Genomic DNA, 25,654 nt, shown 5'->3' with positions numbered 1-25,654 from the left:
GTAATTTATCATCCATCTTAATACATCCTTTTTTCCATTCTATCATTGTGACTAAAACGTCCTTACAAAAAATTCAGACTCTATCTCTCCCTCACACACAAAACACATAGCAAAAACCCTAACTCATACTCCCCCCCCCCCCCCAGGGATTTCCGCAAATTTTCAAAAAAGGTAAACGTGCCTATCTCTACGGCAGCCCCCTTTTCACATCTCACCTCGAACATTGTCATAACACTTCGAACGTAGTTTATTTTTGCCGCTGCAATGCGCGGGTACCTATCTCGTCTGTATATAGTAATATAGAGAAAGAATATGTAACAATGAAGTATTAATTAAGTATACGTAACATGTAAGCAGATCATGTAACATTACTTTCTTCTTTTAAGCTTCTCATGAACCATTTGACCATGTTGTGTAAATTAAGTTTTAAAAACATCTACCATTTAATTAACTTAAAGTTATAACCAGCAAATGTATTTGGCTCGTTAGATAAAGGGTGCCCTCAAATACATAAACGGGATGAGTAGCTTGTTAGCATGATTAAAGTTTCAGTATATAACATACAAAAGCAAAATAGCACTCTTTATATATATATATATATATATATATATATATATATATATATATATATATATATATATATATATATATATATATATATATATATCAGGCCAGCTCAAATATGCACTAGGGTCAAGCATGGGTTTTGGGCCACCAAAACCCAAAGGCCCCCAACTTTTGCTAAAGGCTTATATACATCTAAATATCTAATTAGAACCATAGAAGGCAGCGGCCAAGCTAAAAAAAAAATAAAGAAAAGAAATCGCCTAAAAAGGGAAAACAAGAAGATTAAACGCAGCTTCTTTTTACGAAGTATTCATCTTCTTGAAAATTGAAAAGCCTGCTCCTTTGATTATGATGGCAACATTCGAGACTCATAATTATAGTGAAATTGAAAAGGGTGCAACTCTTATTACGATTGAATTTTTGGCTATAAATATAGGTAAGTTTATACGATATTATTTCTATTCTCCAAAAATCATACATTGATGCTCTTAACTTCCTAATTCCTATGCTCAAAAATTCTGTTTGATTGTTTCTGTAAATCTGAATCATTGGTGTTGTAGCGGCACCACGGTTAACCACAATGGCAACATCACACACACACCGACACTTTACTTTGGATGTTAGGAAACTAGGCCCCAAATTTGATCTCGTTTAAGGCCACCAAAATGTTTGAGCCGATATATATATATAACACATAAGGGAATACATTATTAGAAGGTTGCTTAAAGTATATTTCTATTTTGTACACTGGTTCTTATGCTTATTCTCTTTTGGCTAGCACATATTAGGTAACTAAGGTCCTCAATGAAGACGTTACAGATAAGAAAACCTTTACACCAGAACTTTTTAATGGACTTATTATACCATAAACTAAGGAATTGACTCTAAATTTTTGTCAAATTACACATTTAATAGTTTTGGTGTCCAACAACTTTAAGTAGGACACTAAACGAACCAAATGACATGTACGATATCTTTTTCATGTTTTAACGCATGGTTTACAAATGAATTAACAAACAAAAAATGAGCCTGGCGTTTTTATTAAAAGTTTTAGGATTAAATATTACTAGTTAATACTTTGGAGGAGGTTATGGAAAGATTCGAAAATGACTACGAGATATTTTGATTATGCCTTTATCTTTACTATTATAATAAAGCATTTGTTTATTCTAATTTTTATAAGTAAATAGTTGATAATTTTAAAATATCATTTTTTTCCCACTAATTTAAATATTCTCACTTAAAATATCTAAAATACCTTAAATGAAATTAGTTATAACGTACATTTCTTAAACATTAAAATTATTTATATTTTTAACTAATTATTTATGTTTTTTTTGGTTTTTTCAATAAGATGGGAAATGATAAATTCTCCAAACTCATCTTTCTAATAATCATTCTAATGCATCTATTTAATGACAAATGTATATTAAATCTCTCTTCAAATCTCATCTTTTAATTGTGTTATATGTTATGATTATAATTATATTTTTAAAAGAAATTTTAAAAGAATAAGTTAAGAGGATTAGTCATATTCTCAAAACATTTTTATGTTTTAATTTTATTTACTTTATTGGAACCTTATGATCGTAAGAAGGTAAATATAATTTAAGCATAGAGATAACTTTGACTCTTGAGTATGTTAAAATAAAAATAAATATAAATATAGGGTGTGCTCTTAGAATCAAAGATTTATCTGCTTTGTGACTTGAAATGGCAGAGGAGGGACCCAATATCAATTTGGCCAATGCTGGAAAGGAAAGCGACAGGCAACAACACGGTGGCGTAAGATATAGTATACCGGATAAATATCCTAGAATATAACAAATTTTAGATGAATATTTATAATAAAAAATAATTAAAGTTGTGTGTATTGTATGTAAACAACTTTAAAAAATGTTTATTGTATGTAAGAAAACATACGTGACAACCATATAGAGGTGTCACTTGTTAGATTTTTATTGGGTGAATACATTTAACATCTAATAAACATTATTTCGAATTATTTACATACAATATACATAACATTATCCCTGTACTTTTACTTGAACGTACTTTTATAATTCCCCCTGTGGTATTTCAGTATTTGAATCTGCATATATTACTTTGTGAAAGTCTTGTTGCAATTTCAACTCCGGTAAATATGGGAAATTTTAACTCCGGCATATTTGTGTTAAGTTACAAATGGTTGTATTATTATTTGTCAATCATCACGGTACGTACTCTGAAAGTCCATACTCTTTGGTTAAATTAATAGTGGTCACACATTTAGAAATACATCTATTGAGATTGATTACCTATCAAATATAATGCCAAGTAATTACAGTATACGGAGTATTATATTATAACCATATCTTTTAATCAAACCAATGGTTAATTTCCGTTCATTTATAATATTGTCATCTTCATCTACATGACTACATGCGTTATATATAGTCGACATAGCTTTGCAGTACTATTTATTCATTTCGCATTATCGCTGGGGTTCATTTAAATCTATTATTGATCAAACAAAATAATAAGCTCGTTTAGATGCAAAGCGTTATACAACATCAAAAGACAACTTAGGATACTTATCTTCATAGACATTGCCTTTTTAGTTTGAAGTTTACCGACAAATATAAATACAAAGAACCACTTTACAACTTGATAACTAAATATTAATACAAGGAAAATCATTTTTCATAAGTTCATTTCTCCAAAAGATTTTCCTACACTATTGCTTTTTAAGATTTGGGTTTTGTTAAACAAAATCTTAAAGACTTTTGTTAAGGTGCATTAATTAGTTGTACAGTTACCATAAATTTCAAGAGGCTAACATTTAATATGGAAATATACAATTTTTTTATACACGTTAAGTAAGGTTCTGTTTGTTTTTGATTAATACATCTGCAAAGCATCTTATGTATGCGGGCGCGCAGACGTTAGGGTTGAAGACGGTTTGTTTTTTAAAAGAAATAAGATCTTAAAAGTGCTTTTATAACCTTAAAAAAAAGCATTATTCCACCTTCTTATATCATCTGCAAAACAAAACCTAAAAACAAAACAAAATCTAAACACATTACAGCCGCTCTTCCCCATCAACCAGACTCCCTCCATCTCATCTCCTCCACACACCACTGTTCGCTGGCCACCCTTCACCGGCCAACTTACTCGTCGATCATCTCCTTCATCGGAACCCTAGGTATGTCTTCTATCTATATTTTTCCCCCTTTCTTTGTTATAATTATATATTGTTTTTCTTTATGTTTGTTTTTTCTTTCTTTGATAAATATACTTATTTTTTAGTGATTATTGTCATTTATATTTCTTTTTTTTCTCTTCTTATCTGATTGTTGTTGGTGCACCCTCAAAAGGGCTTTTTTTTTTTGCTTTCTTCGATCTCAATGCATATTCTGTTTGCTTAATTTTTTGTTCATTCATATCTTGTTTTGTTTAAGTTCTTGTTCGTTAACTAGTAATAAGATACTAAAAATACTCTGCAAACAACAACCCATCAGTTATATGTTCTGTTTGTTATTTAGTTTAGATGGAAACTTGTGATGGTCGACAACAGTGGACGGACGAGGCTATCAAATGCGTATTAGAAACATGTATTGAAGAAATGGAGAGAATAGGTAAACGTGGACAAAGTTTGTGTAGAGAGTCTTGGGGTAGGCTAGGAAAGAAACTTAAGGAACAATTTGGCATGGATTTGACTCAAAAGCAAATTAGAAATGCTTTTGATACCATGAAATCAAAATATGTAGGATGGTGCTATTTGAGATACAAGACTGGAAATCTCTACAACCCTCAAACAAATATGTTCACCTTAACGCCTCAAGAATGGGAAGAATTTAAGAAGGTGTGTGTTTTATAGAATTTCAATATCATGTCATATATTGATAATAGTAATGATAATAGAAAGATATTTATTGAAGTCCCTATTAATTTGGCACAGGGTCACCCAAGGGCAATGTCATTGAGAACACGACCATTGCCTCATCTTGACCTTTTCATAGCCGTGTTTGAAGGGCGTAGTGCTAATGGTGGTAATCAATGGACATCTACCCAAACATCCGGGGTTTCATCATCCTCACATGTCCAAACACTTCAAATAGAAGATGGTAGCTATCATAATCTGGAAGATGATGATGAAGATGGAGACTCTCATGAACAAAATGCTCAAAATGGTGATGAACTTCCAACCAATAATGAGGGGCCTAGTGTTAGGCCCAAGAAAAAAGCTAAAACCTCTAATACCTCTAATGATAATGAAGTTAGGCCCAAGAAAAAGTCTAAAAGCTCTAAAACCTCCATTACCTTAGATGACTTGGCTAGTGATATGCACAATGCACTTAAGCATATGGTGAAAAGCATGGAAGGGCCATCAACCGAAGAATGTTATGAGAAGTTGAAATTAGTTGGGTTAGATCCTATAGACCCCTTGTTTTTTGCAGCATTTAACATTTTTGGTCAGTCCACACAAATGAGACAAGCATGGATGACATTGCCGTCGGACCCCGAGGTGTTGAAAGGGTGGATTAAGATGACAGGGATCACATTGGGGATGTTCAAGTAGGGAGGGATATAGGTATTTGTGTTATGTGTTTGGTGTGATTCGTGTTATGTGATTCGTATTTTGAACCATTATGTGTTTTGTGTTTTAAACAATCATGTAATTTGAACTATTATGTGTTTTGTATTAGTTGAACCTTTGTATATTAGTTTGAAGTTTGAACCATTATGTGATTAGTAAAGTAGCTCTGATTTAAGCAGTTTTTCTGGACAGCAAATGGACTGTTTTTTGAGTTGTTTTTAGGTTGTTTTCGACAGCAAAGATGCCGTATTCTGAGCAGTTTTTCTGGACAGCGAATGAGCTGTTTTCTGAGTTGTTTTTAGGTTATTTTGGACAGCAAAGATGCTGTTTTCTGTGCAGTTTTTCTAGACAACGAATGGGCTGTTTTCTGAGCTGTTTTTAGGTTATTTTGAACAGCAAAGATGCTGTTTTCTGTGCAGTTTTTCTGGACAGCGAATGGGCTGTTTTCTGAGCTGTTTTTAGGTTATTTTGGACAGCAAAGATGCTGTGTTTTGTGCAGTTTTTCTGGACAGCGAATAGGCTATTTTCTGAGCTATTTTTAGGTTGTTTTGGACAGCAAAGATGCTGTAATCTGAGCAGATTATTTAGCAGCAAAACAACTGATTTTTTGTGCAGTTTTTGGGTCGTTTCAGACATCAAAAATGTTGTTTTTTGAGCTGTTTATTTAGCAGCAAAAAGGCTAGTTTTTGACAGCTTTCTTGCATGTTTTCAACAGGTTTATCATGGATTATAATCAAAAGTTGTTGCTCCTCATCATGATGTTCTTATATCTCCGATACTTTTGGCCGAGACATCGTAAAAGAAAAAGAGATAATACTTCGGTTATGTCCGGACACCATTTTACTTTAGAGTTGCTACAAGGGAATGATACACAATGCATTGAACTCCTACGTATGTCACGTGATTCCTTTGTTCGACTTTGCACACATTTTAGAGCAAAAGGTTGGTTAAAAGATAGTAAACATATATCCCTCGAAGAAAAAATGGCTATGTTTTTTATGATGCTTGGTCACAATCAACGTTTTTCGGTCGTTAAGCGTAGATTTCAACATTCGAAACAAACAATTCATAAATATTTTCATGAAGTATTGTCAAGAATGATGGAGTTTGCTAAAGAGGTTATAGTACCAACATCTTTTAATCCTAATCCAAATATTCCAGGGAATCACAAGAGATTACGACGAGTTTTTAAGGTACATTATACAAATACTTTTGTGATTTCTTTCTACATAAATTATTAACTATTAAGTTATATGTAGGGAGCTGTTGGTGCACTTGATGGAACCTTAATACATGCTATTGTCCCTATTGAAAAACAACATTTGTATAGAGGGAGAGGAAAGGGCGAGTGTTATCAAAATGTTTTGGCAATATGTGATTTCAACATGGTATTTACTTTTCTCGTAGCTGGTTGGGAAGGAGTGGCACACGATTCTAGAATATTGTATGAATCTTTATCAAATTCTAATGCACCGTTTCCACTTCCTCCTCCAGGTGTATAGTTATGATCTGAACTTTAGTTATCATATTATATAAATTGAAGATTGATGGTTGTATTATTCTTTTTAGATAAATATTATCTATGTGATGCTGCCTATGCACACACTCGAGGATTTATGGCACCATATCGAAATGTGAGGTATTGGCTTGGAGATTTTCGCCGAAGGCGTGCATTGACCGATAAAGAAAGATTCAACCATGCACATGCAAAACTTAGAAATGTTATTGAACGTTCTTATGGTGTATTAAAAAAACGTTTTCCAATATTAAAGAACATGGCCCCCTTTTCGTTGGTTACACAACGAAATGTCACGATTGCATGTTTTGCGCTTCACAATTTTTTAAGGAAAGAGTGTTCAAGTGATGAGCTTTTTGATGAATATGATCGCCCAAATGTAAGACTTCAAAATAGAGAAGAAGAAGATGGTGGTGAAGATGGAGAAGACGAGGTAGCACGACATGGAAGTTCAGCAGATCGTGAATTCATGAGTCAACTTCGAGATCAAATAGCCCAAGAATTAATGCAAAATAATGTACTTTGAGTGTATTTTGCTTCTTTTTTTTGGTAGTTGTTATTTTGTGCTTTTATTGTATTTTTTATATAACTTGAATGTTAAATGACTTATAGTCTTCTATCTAGTTATTTAAGTTTGATAGTTATATATTTTCGGTTTATGTAGACAGTAACCAGTTTATAAAACAAACAGTATTATATTTTTAGTTTACAGATCTTCAGACCACATCTTCAGTTGCAGACATGAAATCAGATGAAATCAGATTGCAGACAGTTTTTGTCTTCAAAAACAAACAGAACCTAAAGCTCTAAAGGCTCTTTTAGCATTTTTCTTAAGATTTTACATGTTGGCTACACGGTTTAATCACCACTATAATTAACTTTTTAAAAAATTTATATAAAAATTTGTATTCAAATCTTTAAAGAGAAAATCCTATATGAAATAATAGTGAGAAAAGTTGTATAAACAAGTACATAAAGGTCTGTGTCATCTCCTGTAATAGATGTTTAGATTATCCGAAGTGATGCATGTTTTGGTACTTTTTCGGCATTAAACACCTCAGGAATTCCCTGAAAGATCCCTCACACCACCCCGGGGCGTTCTGGAGAGAGAAAGGCATGAAGCTTGCAAAATAGGACACGTTCAATTAAAAAAAACACAAAAAGAAAACATAGTCAAACAAAAAACACAAAAAAATGGGCTTCCTATTTAGGTCTCACTCTAGAGAATAATAAAAGAAAAACCATTGCTGAGTGTACTGTCTCATGATAGAATACCCATAAAAAAGACATTTCATTAAGGTTTCACTCCTCATAGCCTTATTATTACTAATAATGATATGCAATATAAAAGCGAAATCAAAATTATAAATCTTGGCTTCATATTAAAATTTTGAAAATAGTGTTGTATAATTTACTTTTCTCATTTTGACTTTAGAATGAGTCAATAAATGACCGCACATCGATATTTATTTATCTATACTATATTATTAAAAAAATATCACTTTATTTTTGGAAGTGTTGTAAAATATGTAATATTTTCATTTAGCAATTTTTAAAATATATTCACGTGCACTACCCTCTTAACATTAATGATTAAATTACATTATCAATCATTTATCTTTTAAAATATATACATTAACCCTTTGCATTAATTACTTTATTCTCAGTTAATTAATTATATACACCACTCGATGTCTCATCTACTACTAATAGTCGTCTTTATCACCACATTGTTGCCGCCACGTCCAGTCCTCTGTCGCATTACGCGGGTAAAAAAAAAATACACAACTACCCATTTAAGTTGATAATGCTAGTAAGAAAAACCTAAAGGATTAAGATTGCTAAATTACAAAAACAATAGGCATCATATTGAAAATACATAAAATATTGATGGCGATAATTAACAAGATTAGAACAATCTTAAACATCCCCTTCTAATCATGATTAGGATTTAGAAGTATTCGAGTACAGAGAGACAAAAATGATCATGTTTAATTATGAAAACTAAATCAATGATTACTCGGAACCGCGTGGAATCCGCCGAGTATGGAAAGTTGACAGCTCTTCCTTTTTCCTTTTTCTTTTTGGTTTTTACCCTAAATCTTATTCATTTTGCAATTTGCACCAAAACCTCCCCCACTAAAGTAAACCCTTGCATGATACAACCACAAATATAAATACTTACAACTTGTCACACTAACACTATAATATATGTGCATTACTATCTATATCATCTAGACACCCCATTAGAGATTTGATAGTGATACTTCTCACATTTGTTCTTGCATATTACTGGTTCCACCCTGGTATGTATCTTCTATATACTTAAGAGTATTATTATTACGTATTACTAGCAACACTAGGTTTTTAGGTTTTTACTATTAGCTACCCTGTTTTTATACATGTTTTATATCGATCTGATCCATATTTTCTTTTGAAATTATCCTGAGTATGCTATAAGAATGTGGTTATTTTTCAAGATGTACTGAGGTTTATCATACCCAGATGGTGAAACACACTTTTTTTTAATACTCGCTAGTTGGTTTATAATTTTTATTACTTTTTTATAAAAAAATGCTATAAAATACTCTGTTTTGTTTACATTTTGTGTTACATTAAAATTTTAAAAATTTTAGTTCCCTATTAAGGATTTGTTAATATTGATGATACCCAGATTGCAGAAACAAATTTCAATAACAAAGTTTTAAGCTTTTTGTGTTTGTTAGAAGTCACATTTACCTTTTGTTAACATTGTATATCTTTTAAAAATATTGGAGTTCTGTTTCAAGAATAACTATTCACATTTTTTTTTTCTTTTCTAAAGGTAATTCTTTCTTCAAGGTTTTCAAAGAATGATGATACCCACATTGTAAAAAAAAAGAGTAACATAATAAAGTTTGCATCTTTGCAGGTATCTTGGTTGATTAAAGTGAAATGGGGAAGAAAATGTTGCCCCTTTTAATGGTTTTCATTCTGGGTGTATTGAGATTTTCTGATGTCAAAGCAGAGGATCCTTATAAGTATTATACTTGGACTGTTACATATGGAACTGCTTCTCCTCTTGGTGTCCCTCAACAGGTTTTGACTTTTATATACATTTTGTGTTTCAATACACATACATACATATACATATAGTTTACCACTATCTACTGTTGCCGGAGATCTATATGGAAGCAGTCTCTCTACTTCGGTAGAAGTATGACTGTTTACATACCGCCTCTTCATAGTTCGCCAGTCCACCTTTTGCATATTTCCCTTGTTGGTTCTGGTTTAATGAAACATATATTTGTTTGTTAATAAATGTTTGGCTTTTTTTGGCAGGTGATCTTAATCAATGGTCAGTTTCCTGGTCCTAGGCTTGATGTTGTGACAAATGACAACATTATTTTAAACCTTTTTAATAAACTTGACCAGCCTTTCCTCTTGACATGGTTAGTATATTTTGTAGCAACCTACTGCATTTAGTATATTATTTGTTTATGTGCATGTTGTATATTAGTAATTTTTTAAGATATGTCAACCCTCTACATTAGGGATGTTTTAATAAATTACTAGCCTAAATTACTTTTATGTATTCCAATGATTAATTGTTTTTTGTAACAATACTACATGATCTTTCACTTAGATGTACATGTACTTGCACCTAAATAATCATTTTAGATGATGTAGGTCAACCAAACTTATAGCCTAAACTCAGATGTTGTAAATACTATGCGAAACGTTTAGATCTTGCCAACATGTTTGTAGTTAAGAGTCTTGAACTCTATCATAGGATTACTATGAAAATACTAAGCAAAAATCCACTTGTAAAACCGGATATGTTTATCTATGTTAAGAGTTATTAGAAACTACTATGCGAAATATGAACGTGGTCCTCAAAGTTAAGAACTAAAAGGCAGGGAAAATAGTATAAACAGATAAATTCTGTCTATGGAATCAATTGGACCAAGTTTGATGCAAAACATAACCTGACGGTTATAAATGTTGAATTTTTAGGAATGGGATTAAACAAAGAAAGAATTCCTGGCAAGATGGAGTTTTGGGCACAAACTGCCCAATTCCTCCAAACTCCAACTTCACATACAAGTTTCAACCAAAAGATCAAATTGGAGGCTACACATACTTCCCATCAACAGGAATGCACAAAGCTGTAGGTGGTTTTGGAGCTATCAATGTATATGCCAGACCTCGTATCCCTGTACCCTATGCAATTCCTGCTGGTGATTTCAATTTACTTATCGGTGACTGGTACAAGGCCAATCATAAGGTGAGGGTCATGTTCGTGATGAATTGATTGATCTTCATCATTAACTGATGCATGCTTATTGAAAAAAACATTTGTTAATGATTTCAGGGGTTGCAACAATATCTTGATTCAGGGAGATCACTAACTTTCCCAGATGGTATACTTGTAAATGGACAGACCGGTAGCACCTTCAGTGGAGATCAAGGTCATTTTTAACCTTCCATGTATTGAAAGAACATGTATTTGTGACTTCAGATTTGGAAAGATGGATTTTGTTGCAGATTTGGCTCTAAATTGATAGCCTCTTTGTTTGACTTTGAAAGTCACCTTTAGTAACTTTGATCTTTTGTTTCAATAATTTCAGGCAAAACTTACATGTTCAGAATATCAAATGTGGGTTTATCGACATCCTTCAACTTTAGGATCCAGGGACACAAAATGAAACTAGTTGAGGTTGAAGGGTCAAATGTGGTTCAAAACATATACGATTCATTAGATGTGCATGTTGGTCAATCGATTTCTGTACTTGTTACATTCGACCAAGCTCCAAAAGACTACTACATTGTTGCATCAACAAGATTTACTAGAAAAGTTCTTACAACTGTTTCAGTATTACACTACACCAATTCCAAGACACCAGTCTCAGGCCCGATCCCTGCTGGCCCAACTTACCAAGTCCACTGGTCTATGCAACAAGCTAGAACCTACAGGTATAAAAATTTATGTTCATCTTATGTACATTTTAGCCCAAAGCGCGAGTCGTGTGATTAAATTTGATGTGTATATAGGTTGGAATTGGACTGAAACCGAATGCTAAAATAAATTAAAGGAACCAAAATACACTGTACTGTGAGTCTGTGACTGGAAAAAATGCCTGGTTTTGTTTTAATGTGAAAATATATACTAAAACATCATTGTTTGAGTTCGAAAACATGCTTTCTAAATAATGTAGAAATGAGAACTGAGCTGAAAATTGCCAGTTTCGTTTGGCCCATCTGTGATTTTGTTTGGTTGGTCTGGACCTGTTTTGCTTTGCCCACATCTACTTGTTGAAAAGATGATAGGCTCAGGCTCAACTTTTGGCTTGCTAAGCTCTAGAAACTCTGGCTTATGCCAATCAGGCTATAAGGTTCAGGTTTGGGTTATGCTTGTCAAAAGCCCAAAACACAGCCCAGCCTGTTCTGTATGAGCTCATATAATATAAGTATATAACCAAACTAAATGCTTTAAACAAAGTATCGAATTGAAATTTTTGTGGTGCAATTGATTCTGATCTGAGTGCTCTCTTTTTTTCAATTTAATTTTTCAGATGGAATTTGACATCGAATGCAGCTCGACCAAATCCACAAGGCTCATTCCATTATGGAACAATCAAACCCACGAGGACCATTGTGTTGAGCAACCAAGCAAGCTTAATTAACGGAAAAAAAAGATACACTGTGAATGGAGTATCTTACATTAATGCAGATACCCCGTTGAAGCTCGCAGATCACTTTAACATCCCCGGTGTTTATTCAACAAATATCATTCAAGCCTCCCCGAATGGCGGTGGCCCACTTTTGGCTACAGGTGTTATACAAGCCTCACTTCATGACTTCCTTGAAATCGTGTTCCAAAACAACGAGAACACTGTGCAGTCATGGCACCTTGACGGATATGATTTCTGGCCTGTCGGGTAATTTTCTATACACACATCCTTTATATGAAAAATGATAAATGTGTGTAATTTGTTACGTCTACAAACATGCCTAAAAATATGTTTTTAGACTTACCAAACTATTTCACATATACCGTTGCTCTTTCAATATGCAAGAACCATATGAAAAAGTTCTAAAATTTGTAATGGAAACAATTGCAGATATGGATCCGGGCAGTGGTCTCTAGCAAGCAGAAAGAGCTACAACTTGGTTGATGCTCTTACAAGACACACAGTGCAAGTTTATCCAAACTCGTGGAGTGTGATTTATGTATCTTTGGACAACCAAGGTATGTGGAACCTAAGGTCTACGATGTGGGAACGACAGTATCTTGGTCAACAGTTTTACCTCAAAGTTTATAATCCTGTTCAAAGTCTTGCGAATGAATACGACATACCTTCAAATGCTCTTCTTTGTGGTAGAGCTGTGGGACGACATTCTTAAGCCATACGTATGTAGTCTTCACTGGAGGTCATGAAGGTTTGACCCGACGGAAACACATAGCCTTAGTCATGATATATCTATGTATTTGTATACCACAGTATGTTTCATGTTCCATAACATAGAACTTGTTTCTTGGTGCCCAATATTTATTTATCACTATTATTTAATTCGTACATGTTTTATTTTCTTTACAAAACCAAAATGTTTATTTGTATCGAATGCACATTTTTTATTCTCTATTTTTTAAATTAACCGAGGTTTTTAACACTTTATCACCTTTCTGAAAAAATGTAAGTCACTTGCAAGTTGTAATAAGTGATATATTTTACCCTTACTCCATACTTGACATCCATAATTTTAAGGCTTTTAAAATCTAGAAATCTAAAATAATTGTTCAATTAGCTCTAAGATTAAGTCACCTTGAGTTGGTTTATGTTAAAACTGTGTATAGTACCTGGAAAGTTAATAAACTTAACATATAAACTTTTAGTCTGATTATCACAAACTCAACGTATCTATATCTATACTACATTATCTATATATATATATATATATATATGTTATATTATAAAGCAAACAGCTCATGTTTAAATTTTTAAGTTTCAACATTTATTTACCTAAAATGTATTTTATTATCTAAAATAAATTTAATACTATTTTTTCCCCTCAAATCTCAACTACTCATTTTTTTTTCTCCTTTATAAATCATTTTATTTCTCTAATTCATTCAAAATCCTTTATCTCAAAAACCATACATCGATAAATTATAAAAAAAAATTAAAAACTATATGAGTGTTCTTAAAATTTCATGTTTTTTCATTAGAGAGGACATTCGATATACTTTCGACGAATATTTAAATCCGAGGGCGAAGCCCGTACGTCTAGCGGAGCCTGTCAGGTAGATCACCCCATCACCGCCACCGCCATTATATCACCACCCCGTCATCACCTCCATTACCGCCGTAACGCGCAGGTACCTTTCTCTCGTAAATTTTATATAAATCTTTGGAATTTAGGCATTTCTTATATCATCAATAGGTGTTTGAAAGTCTAAACGTAACCCCAATTGGCGGGTTTTGTTGTTCCCACCCTTGTGAAGCGATTATCAAGCGTGCCCTTGTTTAGCAGTCTCTTGCTCGTCATAGTTTTTGGACCATTCAGGTTTAGTATCCTTGTAAATGATATGTTGCTGTAAAAGTCATTGTGGTCATTTAGTAGTATAATCTAAATAGTTCGTATTTCCATTTTGTTCCATGTTACTGTATATCTTATGAGGTGGAAAAAGTAATGTAATGTATTCTTATGTATTGATATAAATGTCCGCTTATTTTCAAAAATTAGTCAGTGGATGGTTAACCTTTAGTTTTGTGGGGTTTTTTGGTTGGGAATTCCGGCTCCAACTTAGAAGTAACTTGCGGGTAAGTTGGAAAGTTATTGACCATTAAATTAAAATTAAAAGTAAAAATTCAATTATCATTTTTAATTCTTGACTATTGCGAGATCATTCAACTTTACCCCTAATTTGAAGAGATCTCAACCTTTTTTTTAACCCTAAATTTCATATAACACTTAAATTATAATCAAACAATCATATACCACTTGTTCAAAGGCATGTTGTTCATGCGTGAAAGTGTTTTATTCGTTTTACATTTATATTAATATTTTATATTTGTACCATCCCAAAGTCGTCTACTTATCACCAAACTGCCCCACCGATAAATAATAGTGAGGCATGTAATAAAGACTATTTCCTGCAGCTCAAGGGCACTTGATAAGTCGTCGACGCCCGACACTTGACCCCTATCCAATTTTTTGGCCAATTCTCCCTTTGTACTACTAAAGATTGAGATTCTTGCCGAATCCGAGTTCGCTGCTCCAACCATCACCAAGCTAATACTTATTCCGTTTAAAAGTTTATGTTCTTCTGTTGCGTATAAGGTGAAACAAGTAGCGCGCGGATCAATTCCAACAAGCCCTATTTTTCCTATAAAAAAAAAATAAAGTTAAATTTATAAAATTATGTCATAATTTGTATCAACTTCTAACATATATATATAACTCGAAAGTTACATATATATGTTTCAAACACAATTATTCAATTCTAAAGTACATTATTATTCAAAACCTATTTTCAATTACATATGTATTTCCAAAATTTACATGAACATATATAATGAGTATGCCCCGCTAATTTTATATATGTTAGCACTTCATGATTTAATATCGGTTTCATCATTATAATTATAATAACAAATAAATGAAAGGAAAAAATTACAATTTGAAGCTACAAAACGTTGCTTATATTATGTCGGCAGTCACGTGAAAGTGATTAAATGTCACGTGAGTTGGGGAATGGGAGATGCACATATGTTAGCTACGGGTATAAATTCTTTGAAACTGCCAAGTGAAGCTTTCCTTTTGATCTGTTCTTGGGATTCACTTTTATTTCCATTTCTGACTCATATGAATATATGATTCAAGAAGCCCTTTGTCTTTTTTGACCGACTTTTAGACACATCTATATCTGTCTTCTCTTAAGTTACAAAATGGTTTATTTTGATCATGCAAAAATTAACAACGAAAGCTACAAAATGCATAATGAATGAGATGATATCTAACACATAAACTAGCATTTATCATTGAAAATGGATATGCGACATACATATTTGAGAATGTATTACATTTATGCATACGTATACTTGTTCCAAGTAATTGTTATATATTTTTTCAAGTGTTAATCTAAGCTACTCCACTCATGCATGTTTGTATACACAAAGATAAGGTTTCTACTTATGTTTCATTACAAATCAAAGTTGTTTTTATAGCATAAAAATGTACTTTAATTTCAAAATTGCGGAAAAAGCAAATAAAGAAAAAAAAAATAAAACCTTAGTTTGACAACCAAATATCAGTTAAATACCTTAATTATCAATTGATGCTACGTACCTTAAAATAAATATGTACATAAGTAGAGTACATATCCATGCTTAGATGTATGTGGCCTAATTGTGGTATCTCAATGACCTAGTTTGACCATTTTTTGACTACGTACCCAAAAATGTTCACTTGAGGAGGTCCCAAACATGAGATCTTTTAAAAGAAAACATGAAATCTAACAACTAGGTAATCTAAATGGACGTTAGAGTACGTTTTTGGTATAATTTTTACACTAAAAAATTAACACATAAAAACTTGAACATGAAAACTACTCAATACTTGCTACAAGGTTAACTTGAAAATGGTTGCGAAATGTCCTCTCCAAAATTGATTTTACAAAGTATCTTTCGCCTTCATAAAGTTTGAGTACTTCAAAAGAAGAGTCAATCAAGTGATAGTACGTATAGGTAGATTAGTTAATGATTGTTTAAGGATCCATGAAAAATGGACACTTTGTTAGTACGTAGTCACCACCACAAATGCAGGAGAATATAATAGAGATGCAATAGAATTTGCATTTGGTTCGACCCCTATCCCTAGGTTAATTAAATTACCCCATATCTAATTCCATGGCATCTATTGGTACTTTGTAGCTTATTTTACTTTCAATGAAAGCACCAACATATTTTCGATGTGCTAAAAAAAAGTCCCACTACAAATGTGGCACCATCTTGTAAACCATTGGTGGCTACACTGGTCATGTTCCGCATCCTGTCTATTGCCTTTTTTCAAATTACATTCGGAAATAACGTAAGGGTTCATTAGAATATCATAATTAATTTGGAAATCTAAAATATAAATCACAGTCACACATTTTCTTTTAATCATCTTCGATCCCCTCTTCCCCACCAATCGTTGCCAGCCTGCAACCACCACCACCATTTGGCCACTATTGCCACTATTACCATCTGACGTCGCCACTACTACAACCATCATATGTCGGTCAGTCAATTAAAGTCATGGCGGTTAGAGCGGAGTCCGTTAGGTAGAGATCACCCTATATATCACCGATCAATCGATCATCTTTTATGGTCTATCACACCCGTCAGTTTCTATTTATTTATACCTTTAATAGCAGAACCCATTTCGAATGACAGTTTCTAACGTGTCGTGGTGGTGGTGGTGGTGGTGGCGGCGGCATGGAAGAATAGTGGTGGTGGTGGTGGCAAAGGGAAAAAGGAAAAAGAAAAAACCGAGGGATATAAATTCTGTTTCTTTTTTGTTGTAATTTTAAATACAACTCATAACGACTTATAGAACATTTTACTATTACATTTTTAAAAGTTACTTGAAATTCAAGATCGTAAATAAGATATAAGTCCTTCAAAAGTTAATAAAATAAAATGTTTATTTATCTACAAAAATCTATTTATATATAATTGTTATTATTATTTTAAGTAAATAAATGTTAACTTTTTATATATAAATAACTTGTAAATTAATATAATAATTATATAAATTTCATTTTTACTGACTCATAATCGTTATAAATCATCAAGGTCCAATTAAAATTAAAAAACTAATAGATGTCGTTTGTCTTCCGCGCGTTACACGACCACACAACCAACCATAACGAACTGCAACCCTAGACCAATATACAAAGCGAACTAGGACTGATACTGACCACCCACGAGGCCACGAAGCATACAAACGATTAAGGAACAATATTTTTGATACAACATTTAACATGTTTATGTAGACCTAGTCGGGAAATCAAAAGATCGATCAAGGGACAAATTTTCATGTTTATTGTGGAAAAACCTCATACACATAAATTGATAAAAACATGTTAAGTCACCAAAATTCTGAAAATTAACTTGAAATGAACAAGTAACTTTTTCTTTTGTAATTTTCATTTTTCCAATAAGCTAAAATCGTACCACAAATTACCCTTTATTAATTGCAGGTTTTCCAATTAGTTGCGGAGTATGAAACCAACCAGTATTAACTAAACAAACAAACAAAGACACTTTAGTAGTAGTAAGTTTGGGGGTGGTTTAATGGTATATGGGGAAACACAAAAATCCGACCCGATCCATAGAAAGCTCCCCCAAATATGGTTATCAGCGCGGGAGGGAGATGGATCAAACATGGGATTTGCTTAAACCCCAATTAAACCCTTGAAAACACTTAAATGACTGATCCGTTCTCTACTGCGACATTTTAGGCCCCCTTGAATTCACCGACAAATTTCAATTCCCTTACGTACATACATACACTGCGTCATATCATATCTAATATTACTTACTATTATATTATATACTCCTATCAGTTAGCAGTTTAAATAATTAATCATGATGATGATGGTGCATAATTAATAGTCGATCAGTAGGTCGCTAGCAGCAAGCAAGCATGAAGTGCGCCGTACTCGATCCTCGTTTCTTTACTACTACTACTACTGGGGATCACTTGTTTCTCATTCAGCATCTTTACGAAGGCATTCTCTTCTTTATAAATTCTCCATTCAACTCTGCTTTTCAAATTCACCCTTCTTCTTCCACTACTACTAACAGCTACTAGCTGTTTCCACTCTTCATCTTTCGGTTCTTTTTCGCAGAGTTTCTCTCTGCTTTTCCGTAAGTACATATCATGACACGAGCCAATTATAATAAGTTCCTGCCCTTTTATCTCGGATTGTTATTATTGGCTTTCGTGTGTCTAAGTAATGCTGAAGACCCTTATCGAAATTTCAATTGGGTGGTTACTTATGGACAGATATCTCCACTTGGCGTCCCACAACGGGTACTTTGTTCATTTATTTTCACTATATATATAATATATATATTTTTTTAACATTATTATATACAATTTTGAATGTGAAACTAATATTATTGACAATGGCAGGGCATACTTATCAATGGGATGTTTCCTGGCCCGACTATCGAATGTGAAACTAATGACAATGTTATTGTGAATGTCGTCAACAAGCTGGACGAGCCTTTCCTCATTACATGGTGCGTACGTTTAATATGAGCCGTTTTTCATTTCTGTTGTAGTATCATTTTACCGCAGTAAGTACTAGAGACACGTTAATTAACTTTGTGAGCTAATACAGGAATGGAGTTCAACAGAGAAAGACGTCATGGCAAGACGGAGTGTTGGGGACTAACTGTCCCATCCCACCTGGAACCCAATGGACTTATCATATGCAAGTCAAAGATCAAATCGGTACCTTCTCCTACTTCCCTTCTATCGGAATGCAGAGAGCCGTCGGTGGTTTTGGGGCCCTTAATATCCAAGCTAGGCCTGTTATTTTCATCCCATACCTTAAACCTGTCGCAGAGTTCACCGTACTTGTTAGTGACTGGTGGAAATCTGATCACAAGGTTTGCATTGACCTTTATCTGATCACTTTTTCTTTTTTTCAGCCTCTTTTAAACTTCTCTATATAAGTTTTGCTCTTTTCTGTAGGCATTAAGAGCTATACTTGACTCTGGAAAATCTCTTCCCAAGCCAAATGGTCTCCTTATCAATGGAAGTCCTCGTGCCACGTCTTTCACTGGCCGATCAGGTATTGATCACCTTACGATTGAAACATATATGCTTCCTAAACTCAAATGTTGACTGACTATGTTTTGTTGGATTTTAATTAGGTCAAAGGTACTTGTTTAGGGTGTCAAATATGGCGTTGGTAAGTTCGATTAACTTTAGGATCCAAGGCCATACAATGGTGATGGTTGAATTAGAAGGAGCACATACCTTACATGAATCCTATGAATCACTTGATCTTCATCCGGGCCAGTCTGCTTCTTTGTTGGTTACCCTGCATTCTCCTGCAAAGGAATATTTTATCGTCGCTTCAACTAGATTTACAAAATCAGTTCTAACAGCTACTGGAATCCTTAAATATGCTGGATCCACTGCCAAAGCTTCTTTGCCATTGCCTATTGCACCTACTTATCAGGTTCACTGGTCGATGAAACAGGCCAGGACAATCAGGTAAACTTTTTTTTTTTTTTCCTAATCTAATCGTGCGTTTAAATTTTTCCAGCTAGAAAAGCCATAGTCACATTTCCTTTGCGTTTGTAGATGGAACTTGACAGCAAATGCAGCAAGGCCTAACCCTCAAGGTTCATTTCACTATGGAACGATTCCAATAACTAGAACGGTTGTGCTAGCAAATTCAAAATCTACAATTGGTGGAAAGCTTAGGTATGCAGTGAATAAGGTGTCACACATCAACCCAGCCACCCCATTGAAGCTTGCTGATTATTTTAACATTCCTGGAGTCTATAAACTAGACTCGATCAAACCTGCACCTCCTGCTGGCCCTGCAGTTATTGCCCCATCTGTAATGGGCTTTGCTCTTCATGACTTTGTTGAAATCATCTTCCAAAACAACGAAAACTCTCTTCAGACATGGCATCTTGATGGTCATGATTTTTGGAGTGTCGGGTAACATTTCTTCTCTTCTTCTTAATTAGTCTTGTAGTAAATGAGAAAGGATATAAGAAATCCATATTTTGCTCGATTCAGGTAGAACTGAGATACTTATTATCATTATTGTTATACTGTAGTTTTGGTGGTGGGACATGGAATTCGACACTGAGAAAAAGATTCTACAATCTGAACGATGCTACTTCACGATACACAGTCCAGGTAAACGAGGCTTTCTGGATACATTCCTTTGTTATTTCAGCCATCCTTTTTTCCTTGGTTGAAAAATGTAGCCTTTTTTTGACATTTATGCAAGGATAACTTGTCACAAAAGTGAACAAAAAAAAATCAGAATCTGATGACTTTGTTGTTGGATTTTTTGCAGGTTTACCCAAAATCTTGGAGTGCGATATTGGCATCACTGGACAACAAGGGAATGTGGAATTTGAGGTCAGCAAACTGGCCTAGGCAGTACTTGGGACAGCAGTTGTATGCTCGAGTGTGGAATAACGAGAAGAGTCTCTTCACTGAATATGACATACCTCAAAACGCATTGCGTTGTGGCAAGGCAAAGTAGAAAAAATACGTTAGAAATTTGTGTTTGGAATGCAGCTTTCGTTCTCTCCTTGGTCAGTTACGAGGGTGTAACCTTGGCTTTTAGGAGAATAAGAATAATTATGATTTCATTTGTGTTCAAATTGCTTCTTAGTACAAAAAAATTTAATTGAAATCGGTTTACTTTGATTTTATATTTTTATGTTTCATTCCTAGGTTCTAAACATAGTGTATTGCATGTTCTAAATTTCTAATTAATAAACTTATACTATAGCTTTAATATTGAAAATGGCTATTTGGGTATTACTTATTTGGTGTTGAAATTCTTCTTATTTCGTACTGTAATTTGTTAATTAATCTAACAATACCAATGTACCAGCTAGATTTCAATTATGAGACTCAAGTTTATTTTTTCTTGACAATTTCAACTGATTGAAAAGTTGAGCAATCCTGGACTCCTGGTTAATGTTTAATAATGATTCACGGGCTGAAATTTTGGGCCCACACCAATGTAAAGTCTAATGGATAATAGTGATATACTCGTAATTGGGCTGCCTTTGTTCTCTCTCTCTCTCTCTCTCTTTTTTTTTCTCTTGCCTTTGTTCTATCTAAATGGTTTCTTGATTCAACACTATTATGCAACTTTTTAACATAGTAAAGTTTCTATCATAAGCTGATATAAACATCTAAATCACACTAATAAAGGCAAAATGCAACTTTTACCATTCATCTATTTTCACATCTTAATCTTATTAACATCTAAATCACACTAATAAAGGCAAAAATAGTTATAAGGACCCATATGGTGATTAATTTTAGCTACTTAGATGTTTCAGTCGGCTAAGTTGAAAAGTTCAAATAGCGCAAACTAGCCAAGTAGCCATATATATCTAGTTTTTTAAGTATAAGCATGAAGCTTTGGGGACTATTAATCTGAATGTTATTTACGACATTGAGGATTTTTTGAATTGTAAGTTTGTAACTTGGAGAAAATGAAGACGTTACATCCATTGAAATGTAGTTCTAGAGTTACTAATTAGAAAGGTAGATGATCGGATATGCGTGATAATATGTCTATTTGGTATTATTTTTTAAGTGAATTATAATTATTTTTTGTCTATTTTCGTTAAGTTATAGCAAATTTTGTAAATTAATAACAAAATAAACTAAAATAGTCGTATCGGTCTGTATTTCCAATAATTAAATTTCTCAACACTAGTAAGTTTCCAGAGGAGAACTGAGTACAAAACTACTGCTACATAAAATTAAATTGGATCTCCTTTATTGGTAAGTAGAGTATTAATTAATTTCCATTATATTACTGTACTTAATTAACCACACTACATGCATGACTCATATTCATATCGAATGTATATATTCACTATTCAACATTCTCCGCTCGTTTCCCTAAAAAGTTTCTTACAATGTACTGTACTATTTACTTTTTAACATTTTGTAGAAAATGGTGAAACAGCTAGACAATGATAAACAAAGAATGTTTCTAAATACATTTTTGTGAAAAATGCTTAGTAAAACATTAACCAGTACCTGGCAAGGACGTTCAACATTGGTTAAGTTTATATAATCTCACGTTGTCAACAATGTAGTATACAAAATACCAACATGTTTTTGTAGCTTTTATTTTTTTTTTGAACGGCACATGCTTTTGTAGCTAGTTTGAAATTAATTGGCTTGACCGCTAATAATCATGAAATTTATATGTATATATGTGTTTCAAAAATTATTAATTATCACTAATCAATAAGCTAGCTTAATTTATTGATAGATTAAAATTCTGAACTATATACATTACCATGATCATATAGTTAACTCGATCGATCAATAAAAAACTTATTAGCCATCATAATAGTATATTGATAATTGCTGGATTAAAGGAATATGATATCGTGGATCAAATAAATCGTGAGTATTAACAATAATAATAGTGAATACAAGAATCTTTTCCTTTTTGCTCCATCATCCATCCACTAAGCAGAAAAAGGCAAATCAAACCCTAAATATATTGAGCTAACCAAGAAGATATGCTCTCTTATCTATGTGTTTAATTTGCCCACTCCTTTTATTCCATTTAGATAACTTTTTTTTTATTATTATTATAATTTCCTGATCATTAAATCAAAACAAATAAGGAAAATGATAATGACAGCCCTAAGGGCTGTCACTAACAACATATTACATGCTTAAAAACTTTTACATTATATACTAAAAAGGGTCCCTTAATTTAGGGCTGTCACTAACAACATATTACATGCTTAAAAACTTTTACATTATATACTAAAAAGGGTCCCTTAATTTTTCTAACAACAAGATACAAATTTTAATGCATCCAATTATTTTTTACTGACAGGGTTAGGACTAACAAAACCCAACAAATATATATGTGTTAGTCTACATTAAGTAGTGCCTAAAAAACCCCATATTCTTCTTCTATGCAAGATTTTCCGTTTCTCAAGAATTGTTCCACTTCACAGATTTTTAACCAACCCCTATGATTATATAATATATTATTTATTTAAATAAATATGTTAGATATGATTACTCTTGTAAAACAATAATTGTGAACTGATGATAATACTTCAATTTGTTAAAGGAAAGAGTATAAATGTGATAGAATGGTTGGAGAGAAATGTAAGTTAACTATAAAATGTACATGTGCATACCTATATATGTATCATTAGGTTATATAATTAATTAACTCAAAACACACCTTTAATCAAAACAAATAAGATACAAGATATAAAATAATAATTAACAAACCATATTCATATACCACACCCCAAATGACTACAAATTGACGTAATTAACCACAAACCCTAAAACTGATCGAGTTCTTAACTATAAATTAACAAAAAAAGAAAAGAAAAGAAATGAAAAGAAGAGGATATATTCTTAACTTAATTAAGGATATGCACCATTAGCCGCGGGTAGATCGGACCATGGAAGTGATTGGTTCCAAAACCCAAGCTGCTGCTGCTCGCCACTTGCTAGATGAACTGGAGCCGAATCCAAGATAGTAATATTAGTTGAAGAAGAAGAAGAAGAAGTATTGACCACATTGCCACCCAAAACCAATAATGGTGTATTAGTAGTTTGATCATGATTATAATAATTTGTTCTAATCCTTTGATACCGATTATTGTTTTCGGTGTTTTCATGATCATCACTACTAGTCATGATATTATTATTCCCTAATTGTTGTTGTTGGTTGGCTTGTTGAAGATTGTTTCTACTGCTCCATAAAGAGCTACAAAGGCCTAATGATGATGCTTGGTGACCTAATGGCTCAAACCCTAGGTTATTATTATTACCCATAATAATGTTTGATCCAACCATAAATCCTTGATGATGATGATCTTTCATGTGGGTTGTTGATGCAAAATTATTAGGGTTAGGGTTTTGTGTGGTGGCTCTTAGTAATGAAAGTAGATGAGATGTTTGTGGTGGCCCACCGGACCATAGAATTGGGTTGTTGTGGTTTGGATTATTCATATTGAATAATTCATGATCAAAACTACTAGACCTTCCTGCAGCTAACTCAGATGACACAACTGCTTTCAGTTTGCAATTTGAAGAGATGAGTGGTTTTCCAACAACTGAGGTTATGGTGGACCCTTTGTTTTTTCGACATCCACCGCCAATTGGGACGTTACGAAGAGCGCCACCTTTAGTCCAATAACGCCTACACGTCTTGCAGAAATGGCGAGGTTGAGTGAGGTTGTAGTTGTTGTAGTAACAAAACTTTGTGTTTGAAGAATCGCATCGTGGACATCGTAGTTTTTGGATGTCCGGAGTCGCCGGGATAGTGGCGTTTGTCGCGTTGGTGGTGGTGGTGGTTGTGTTGGCGGAAGAAGACGGTGAAGGAGAAGGTGATGAAGGTTCAAAGACACTACCAGAAATGGGAAGATTTTGGTCTCCGTTATTTAGAAGACTAGCAGCACCTCCACCAAATAACTCTTGAATCATTTTTATATAAAAAAAAAACTTTCTTGATTTGAAGTTGAAGTTAAAGAGAAAGAAACAAAAAAAAAAGGGAAAAAAAACAACAACAAAGTCGGATTTCTTGTACACTTTGGGATGAATTTTGGGAGTGGGAGAGAGAAAGGAAGTAAAGTGGAAACAAGGAGTTGTCTTTGTTGTTGTTTGAATGGCTTTTGGCCAAGTAATCGGGAGAGCAACAAATGTGAGGGTTCGACCTTTAATAGAGTGAACTCAAAGACACAATTAAGGAAGTTCTTGTCAATTACGTACTTTTTATAATAAATGAAAATTCTTCTTTAGAAATACTCGTATCTATCTATGTATTAATCATTTTTAAATAAGCTGTTACTTGTAATGCAAGTACCGGAGACAAGTAAGTTACTCGCCTTTTGAATCACAAGTAACAATTTGTTAAATCTACTATAAGATCCAAAGTTTGCACAAATTAGATTTATTTATTTTTAAACGTCATTCTATTCTACTTCTACTCCTAAATTACACGTATGCTTGAAAACCAGGACTCTCAAAAAACCCCTATTAATCCACTCTCACAAATGTTAGAAGTGCGACTCGAACCAAGGTGGATCCTCTCAACGTCAAAAACCTTACCAATGGGCCACCAACCCCATTGGTTTGCACAAATTAGATTAACAACTATTTAATGTATTAAACAACTAGAATATAAAGATGAACAAGTTTATATTTGAATTGCATTATTGATTAAACAGTATATACAT

At 33.2% G+C, this 25,654-nt stretch overlaps 5 protein-coding genes across 5 annotated transcripts; 4 read left to right on the top strand and 1 right to left on the bottom strand.

The window, feature by feature from the left end:
• Window positions 1-4,096: 4,096 nt before the first annotated feature.
• LOC122588135 lies at window positions 4,097-5,128 on the top strand. Its single transcript, XM_043760269.1, has 2 exons — window positions 4,097-4,411; window positions 4,508-5,128. Exons 1-2 carry the CDS (start codon window positions 4,097-4,099, stop codon window positions 5,126-5,128), a joined length of 936 nt encoding a protein of 311 aa, XP_043616204.1.
• Window positions 5,129-6,246: 1,118 nt separating this feature from the next.
• LOC122588133 (putative nuclease HARBI1) lies at window positions 6,247-7,188 on the top strand. Its single transcript, XM_043760268.1, has 3 exons — window positions 6,247-6,339; window positions 6,406-6,640; window positions 6,716-7,188. Exons 1-3 carry the CDS (start codon window positions 6,247-6,249, stop codon window positions 7,186-7,188), a joined length of 801 nt encoding a protein of 266 aa, XP_043616203.1.
• Window positions 7,189-8,867: 1,679 nt separating this feature from the next.
• On the top strand, window positions 8,868-13,216 carry LOC122587004 (L-ascorbate oxidase homolog). The gene is made up of 8 exons (XM_043759060.1): window positions 8,868-8,968; window positions 9,574-9,740; window positions 9,984-10,093; window positions 10,659-10,929; window positions 11,017-11,113; window positions 11,273-11,618; window positions 12,218-12,583; window positions 12,767-13,216. The coding sequence occupies exons 2-8, from the start codon at window positions 9,597-9,599 to the stop codon at window positions 13,047-13,049; spliced, it is 1,617 nt and encodes a 538-aa protein (XP_043614995.1). The 5' UTR covers window positions 8,868-8,968; window positions 9,574-9,596; the 3' UTR covers window positions 13,050-13,216.
• A 5,359-nt stretch (window positions 13,217-18,575) lies between these two features.
• On the top strand, window positions 18,576-20,970 carry LOC122589989 (L-ascorbate oxidase homolog). Its single transcript, XM_043762319.1, has 8 exons — window positions 18,576-18,728; window positions 18,831-18,940; window positions 19,042-19,312; window positions 19,398-19,497; window positions 19,580-19,925; window positions 20,016-20,381; window positions 20,504-20,585; window positions 20,749-20,970. The coding sequence occupies exons 1-8, from the start codon at window positions 18,576-18,578 to the stop codon at window positions 20,938-20,940; spliced, it is 1,620 nt and encodes a 539-aa protein (XP_043618254.1). The 3' UTR covers window positions 20,941-20,970.
• A 2,711-nt stretch (window positions 20,971-23,681) lies between these two features.
• On the bottom strand, window positions 23,682-24,929 carry LOC122589780 (dof zinc finger protein DOF3.7-like). The gene has a single exon (XM_043762103.1). The coding sequence runs from the start codon at window positions 24,900-24,902 to the stop codon at window positions 23,838-23,840; it is 1,065 nt and encodes a 354-aa protein (XP_043618038.1). The 5' UTR covers window positions 24,903-24,929; the 3' UTR covers window positions 23,682-23,837.
• Between the last annotated feature and the right edge of the window lie 725 nt (window positions 24,930-25,654).

This window comes from Erigeron canadensis, chromosome 2 (genome assembly GCF_010389155.1).
Source record: "Erigeron canadensis isolate Cc75 chromosome 2, C_canadensis_v1, whole genome shotgun sequence".
Classification (NCBI taxonomy): Eukaryota; Viridiplantae; Streptophyta; class Magnoliopsida; order Asterales; family Asteraceae; genus Erigeron; species Erigeron canadensis.
Note: the sequence above shows the minus strand (reverse complement) of the source record. Positions and strands in the feature narration are given on the sequence as shown.